This window comes from Scardinius erythrophthalmus, assembly GCF_964197995.2.
Source record: "Scardinius erythrophthalmus genome assembly, chromosome: 8".
Lineage (NCBI taxonomy): Eukaryota > Metazoa > Chordata > Actinopteri > Cypriniformes > Leuciscidae > Scardinius > Scardinius erythrophthalmus.
In genome coordinates, this window is record NC_138228.1 from 10145924 (window position 1) to 10153169 (window position 7246).

Genomic DNA, 7246 nt, shown 5'->3' on the forward strand with positions numbered 1-7246 from the left:
ATTACACGCAACCAAACTCTAATCCTACAGTAAGTACGTTGTTAATTAATATTCAGTATATAATCAGTACTTAAATATATAATTACACTGTAACAATAAAGTGTAACCTAATTTAGCCGATGTCATCATCTTCATATAAAAATGTGTCTTGTGATATTTATATCTGATATTGTAAAACCGTCAGGTATTGTATGTGTGTGAAAGGTGAGTGTGTTTGTAAAGTAAGCAAAAAGCTTAAATCAAATGATACATGTTAACACATGGGGGTGATAATGGGAGATTTATTTCCAAGCCATGTTACAACAGTTACCAGAACATTCTGTGGCAGGAGTCCAAATAAATAACCTAGATTAAAATCTGTGTATAAAACATATGCACACCTGATATCAAACCCTCTCGGTCACCTTAAAAAGCTTTTTATTGGAGTACTTTGGTGCAAACTTTCAACATTAAACCAGCAGCAAAGCACAAAGTAAAGAGCCAACGGGTAAAAGCAACAGTGCCGACTAAGCCAGCAGTCAGCACAACATTTGCATGCAAATGATATGTGTACAAAAAAAGCTCCATGTAACTTATACATCTTACCTAAATCTTACCAAGAACATTTACGACGTGGCTTGATAATATGCTGCTTTGGCATTCACCAAGGACAAAATATTGAATTTCCTCAGAAATATAAGTCACAGTGGCAAAGACTATTTTGGAAGTACCAATAGAAAATGCTACAGCGAAGAGTCAAAGCTTCTCCATAGAGCACACGCACAGTGCATACATGAACCTTTTTAGCAAAATACTACATCAATATGCAAGTTTGCGGGCGGGTGGACGGAGGTATGAATGTTCCGAATGATGGAGAGCAATAGCTGCAGGGTCAGTAGAGTGTCTTCCAAGTGGTGTGTGATGGCTGTTGCAGTTTATTCCATATGAGTAACACCTGTGGAGGCAGTCAGTGACTTCACTAGGACAAGAGGCACACAAGCACACTGCGTGTCACTACATAAACCAGGACACACCCTTTTACACGAACACCAGCAACACGAAGACAGGAACAGATCCGCTTAGATCTGCTGCTATGTTGTTTTCTTCTCTTTACTCCTATTAAGGACTTCACAATCTAGAAATGAACAAAGAGATGAGCACAGATAAGTGATCACATTTTGTTATTTAGAGTTGCTCATTACACTGTCTGAATGAAATTGTTACAATAACAAAGACAATGTACATGGTCATACTTGTCATTTTCCCAAAGAATTGGTAGAAAGCATAAGACCGGGCATGTTCAGGCTAGTAAAAACATGTGGGCTTCTTAAGGTACTCTACATCCTTCAGACAACCTCAAAGCCTGAATCATGCCACCGTCTCATTCATCATGGAGGGGATAAAGATGTTGATTCAATCCCCTAGAAGTTTTTCTCATTCACAAAGGCTGATTTTTGACCACAGACATGCATCAACAAGCAGCAAAAGTTTCTTTTTGCTACTGTGTGCATACATTTTGGGGTTGCGTAAGGTTATCAACAAAAATTTAGTGGACTGGTGGAAGAACCCTTCTTGCGGTTGGACTCCAAAATTCCCCAAACTTTTCCAAGTGGTAGCAATCATTAGATGGACCTCAACAGTCTTGCCTCAAACCCTCAAAACACCAATGAGTAAGTCAGTACCATCATTCCCCCCAAAAATTCCAAATTTTAAAAAAAAGTAGTCTGCGTTTGTTTGGTCTTTTAACAAATCAATGTTCAGCAGATCAATATTCTACAGTCCTACAAATGTAAAAACGAAAAATAAGTTCCATTCACTTACAATCATAATTGTCATCCTCTTTAGAGAAGCACTCTTTGAATAGGCAAAGCATGGTCCGATAACTGTTATCCAGTATTGACTTGGGTTTAACAGACTTCCATCCCTGGTAATATGAGTCCGTCAATCGTTCCCAGATGTTTTCTATGCTCTCTGGAAGCTCTCTCTTTTTTGAAACAGGTACAAAGACACATACATTTTGACACGATGAATTTAAATAGAAAAATTGCTTGCATAAATAACATCAGTAACACAGAAGAGGTCAAACTGAGTTAAGTTTTACCAAATCAAGAAAACAATAAGCCTATATGGGGTTTTTATTTTCCATTAAAACTGTATTCATGAAGCAGAAAAAGAAGTTAGCTTTGAGATACTGTGAGCAGTGGCAGTGGCAGCCAGAATGATTTATAACGTAATGCTGTTGAGAAAGCAGAAACGACATCATTGTTCTAACCTTTGAATCTCTGGGATTGCACTCGTGAAAAAGCGGCTCAAACTTTTTGAAGAGGTTCTCCAGATTGGAGAGGTATTTACGCCGTGTAGGGTGTCTCTCTGGCAGCACCCTTAAAACCCTCTGTATACCCTGCTGACTAACAAAAATCCACAACTCCTGTAGATCTCTCATCTGCACATCTTCATTACTCGAATTCTAGAGAACAGAGAGAGTGAGAGATGAAGAAAGGAGGAGAAGAAACACTTTAATGGGGAAAATGTTCAATTATATTAGAATGGTTGTGATTTACAGTCATGTATTCTTTTAGTGTCAGAGTCTTGTAATATTGAAACAAATATTTAGTTTTAATGTCACAGGAGTTACACACCAAATTCACAATTTATAAATAATTTTACAAATGTAACTGTTTTGTTATTTCTACAATAAAACAGGAATATTATTATTAATATAGTTACAGAATTATTACCAGACACCGTATAGCTATCAGTTCTGGAAACAAAATAATTTTATTCTCCAAATGTTTATTTCCCCCTTTTTATAACAGAAACTATATACAATCTAACCATATAACTTATAATAACTTATAATTCTTAAGAAAATTACCTTGCAGACCGCTTAACATTTAACAAAAGTCTGATTGTTTGTGTTTAATGTATATTCAGTCCATTCACTCAAATAAAATTTAAAGAAAAATGATTTCCATCACATTTATATATTGTTTAATATATGTATCCATTCTTCAACCATAGGTGGCCGTGGTTTTAATCATTTTCTATAATCTTTCTTAATTAAATTGAATTTTGACATAAGGGTTTCATTCTTAATTTAATTTTTATTCATTCTTAATTTTAATTGAATCATTATTGTAATGTTAAAAATGTATATCTTATTTATGTTGTAATATATGCATAGTGGTAGTATATGCCTTGTGTTTAAAAAAATTGTTTTTATATAATACTATAATACAGTAATTTACAGTGTTATAAATTGTTGCAGTGAGATTCACCCTTGTTTATTTGCTAAATGAGTCATAGGCCTTTAAAGCCCTTAGAAACCCTAAAACTGTGACTCCAATCTGACCAATCTTTTTGTAAGCCACGACTCACGAGTGTTAAATCTCGGGTGAAAGCCGGCAAACAGGAAACATGAGCTAATTGGTGTAGGAAGTTGTGGAGAATGTGGCTTTAAGCCATGATGGAAAGTGAGTCAGAGATTTAGTTGAGGACAGTGTCAGTGGGATAAAGACTTACCAGTCTGCTGATGTTGCGTAGTCTAAACACCTCCTCATAATGCACTTGAATAGTGTAGTTAATAGGAAAGTTCATTTTCTGTAAAAAATAAATAAATGTAAAACGTTTTATTGGCATGCCATTCATCCTTCCTCATGCTAGACGTTCATACAACCATCACTTTATGCAAGTTGTCTGTTCTCAATATCAATATCTTTCCATAATTGTTCAGAATATAACACTATCCCCTGGTTTCACAGACAAGGCTTAAGCTAGTCCCAGACTAAAATGCATGCTGAAAGCAACTTGCACTGATTTATCTTAAAATATGTCAGTGCCATTGTTTTGTCTCAAGACGCACACCAGCAATGAGTTTTTCTAAGGCACGTTTATAAAAGCTACATAAATCCCCTAATTGAACTAAGGCCTAACCCTGGCTTAATCTAAGCCCTGTCTGTGAAACCGGGCACATGCTTGAAGTATTGTGCATCTATTTACCATATAGCGTCTCCGTAGGGTTGAGTTTAGGTTGTCCCGTACTGTTTTCAGAGGACCGCAGATATCTGGTGCTGCACTCGTGCACATTGGTAATAGACAAATAAAACCTAGAGGGAGAGAAGAAGAAAAATAATGGCTTTTAAAATAATGTCATTGCCTATCATCATGAAATGATCGCTGTTTTGTACTTAAACTTTACATCATGCATAGCATAACACAACACATCTTTAAAACACATTCAGCTTCATTTAGAACAAAAATGCATATGAGTTTATCTGTAATTAAAAGGCCTGTACCTTTATGTCTAGGATCAATACAAATCTTCATGATACATTTATTCAAAACATAGTATATATTTCAATTTATTGATCATGACTATTAACTACATCACTTTTTACTTTATGTTTTGCTGACTTTTGGTGTGATGTCTCTTTGAAGGCAATGACGCATAAAGTTGCATAAATAAATCGTCAAAAGATCGATTCTGTGACAAGTCACAAACCTCAAACCACAGCCCGACTTACAAAGAAAAAGGTGCTGCTGCTGCAAAAAAAAAACAAGCCATATTGCCACAACAGACGAGCTTTTGCATTCCACAAAAGCATAATATGCATGAGATGATGGGAGCTTTTTCAAGCAGATGAACTGAGAGGCTGATTCTGTATCTATTTTGGAGCTTTTTTTTTTGTTAAAGATAAGTGATTGTGACTGGCTAGCCCTGGGCAGAAAGACAGGGCACCGGCATTCATCTGTCACTTCGCTGTGGATCACAGTGCGGCTGGCCTCTGTGGTTGAGCTGCGCTATAGGGCAGTTACCCAGAGACTGGCAGTCAGCAAAGTCTCCGAGCCATGAAACAGACTTCCGAGGGCCAGAGGAATTTGTTATGCCACAGAACCTGGGCTATTTACTGGTGCCCGACCACTCAACCCCCACCTCCCATCAAAGTTATTCTGGCTTTTTTTGGCCTGGTATCCCCCTCCTTGTCCTCTCTTTTACCTTATGCATCTGTCTATCTCCGATCTCTCTCTTTTTTTCGCTCCTGAACACAGGATGTGGTGAAATTAACAGTCACGTCTTAGTCCTTCAGTGGCAGCAGCATATGCAGTGGCTCTTCTCATATGTTTAGCTTGACACTCATTTCAGAAGAAACAAGTGACAAAATACGCAGATGTTAAAACCACACCGAAAACTTGCCTGAGATAGCTCACATAATCAGCCAGAGATATTCTTCTCATTCGGACGTCTCAGTGGTGTTTGTCCTTTTTTGTGTAAATGCACAAGAGTCTCTCTCCATTTAGCGGAGGAAGTAATGAATCACTTTAAGCATTTTTGCAGTGCCACTTCTGAAATATTTATGTCTAGTACTGTCACATCCAAATTTCCCACACAAATGAAGATCCTCAAAGGTCCTATTGGCACAATACCTAGCATTGTACGAATTAAATCACATAATCACTGGACTTTACTTACCCAGGAGCCCCCTGAGGAGCCGGCATTCAAACTGGATCATGGTTCTGCTTATTCTCTGCTTGCACTTTAATATGAGTCTGGATTCCAGAAAATTCTTATGCACGCTTGGTCTATTAAAAAAAGAAAGGCAGAATGCAGTCAGAACAAATATCAAACTAGATTGAATGCCATTACATGACTTTATGTTGGACAAAAATAACCAGGGATCAAGCATCTGAATTCATTTACTCTCCTTCTGGATGATAAAATACTTAAATATCGAAAAAGACTGATTCGGCACATCTGATTTTAATGGCCAGAAAAGTTTTAATGGCCAGAAAAAAATCAAAGTGAAGCAGGAAAGGGGTTCACTGCTCATCTGAAGGACTGGAGCTCTATCACAATGTTCCACTGTTTTTCTCCTACACAGCCTGTGCAGCTGTGTAAAACAAATCCAGATGTTGTCTCTTTTTGCTTTTTTTCCGAAAGGAAAAATTAAAATTCCTTTTAGTCCTAATGGGAATTTAAAAACATCTCGAAATGACAGCAGGTTTCTGACTAATATCCATGTGATGAACATGTGGAGCAAAATGTAGTTTTTTAATCAATGTCTTTACTTATAATAATATCCAAATTTATAATACTTATAATACTAAATATTATTTATAAACTTATAATATTATCAAAATAAATTACAAAATGATCATTACTTGTAATAAAAATATGGATCTGTAAAGCAGAAACAGTAAAACAACACAAGCCAAATCAAACAAATCATATCCTTTATGTAACTACAGCTTTTATCTGACATAATGTTTTAATTATTATTTTAACATAACTTTCTATTTCGCAATCCATTTTCTCTGGAAGATCTATTTGATTCTCCTTCTAAAGTAGATTTTGACAAACCTTTTGAGAAAAAGTCATTGCAGAAACACTGATATTTCATTATGTTTTTTTCAAAGACAGCTATAGTGTTATTTAAGCTATTCTATTGCTATTACCATTTGTGCATGCACATCATTTGCCAAATAGAACCAATATTCTGGTTATGCCTTTAGAATAAACTTTTGGAAATACTTGAGATGCCATTTTTTTAAATAAATGTTTAACTCAATTCACATTAATTTTTAATTGCAAGATGTGGGTCATGCAGTTTTTTTCTTTATTTTGTTTGTACAATGTTAGTCTCCTCATTGCTCCAAAATTTGTTTATACAACAGCATAACGTTTTCCTGTGCCTAATATCACCCAGGATTACCTTAGTATGGACATGCACAGAAATAAATGAATGTTTAGTTCTAATAGAATTCTGAAATGTGAGACTCCTGATTAATACATTCAAGTGCGCATCTATATCAGAAGCGATCTGTCATTGGAACGCGTTGGGTCTTGGCTTCCATCCTATGAAACGCCTTGTTGCGCTTCATTCCCATATAAAACGCATTAGCACGCAACACAATTCAACAGCACAAGGAATACAAATAAGCCACAAACCTTTCGATTCGATGACCTAGGCTGTCTCACGAGGAAGCCACCTGCAGTGTACTTTCAATAAACAGCAATTGTTTGCTTAACCCTCTAGATATGACCGCTGACACTTCCAGGCGTGCAGAATACTGGACGAAGTAGTAAATTCGCTCCTTTTTTAATACAACGTCCACCCAAATGAGTCGGAAACTCCCTTTTCTTTATGTCACGTCTTTATGTTGGGTCGCTATGTCACCCGCCTACAGACTTCTCCGCGCGAAAGAAGCACGAGAAGAACACGCTGAGTAAAGAGCGACAGTCGATGAGGCTAGTTTCACTTTTGAATCT

The 7246-nt window shown here is 36.6% G+C and overlaps 1 protein-coding gene across 1 annotated transcript; it reads right to left on the reverse strand.

Annotated features, from left to right (window-relative positions):
- Positions 1 to 265: 265 nt before the first annotated feature.
- il34 (interleukin 34) lies at positions 266 to 7246 on the reverse strand. The gene is made up of 7 exons (XM_081372343.1): positions 6926 to 7246; positions 5450 to 5559; positions 3979 to 4085; positions 3502 to 3579; positions 2252 to 2446; positions 1801 to 1963; positions 266 to 1114 (listed from the first exon to the last, which is right to left on the reverse strand). The coding sequence occupies exons 2-7, from the start codon at positions 5487 to 5489 to the stop codon at positions 1071 to 1073; spliced, it is 627 nt and encodes a 208-aa protein (XP_081228469.1). The 5' UTR covers positions 5490 to 5559; positions 6926 to 7246; the 3' UTR covers positions 266 to 1070.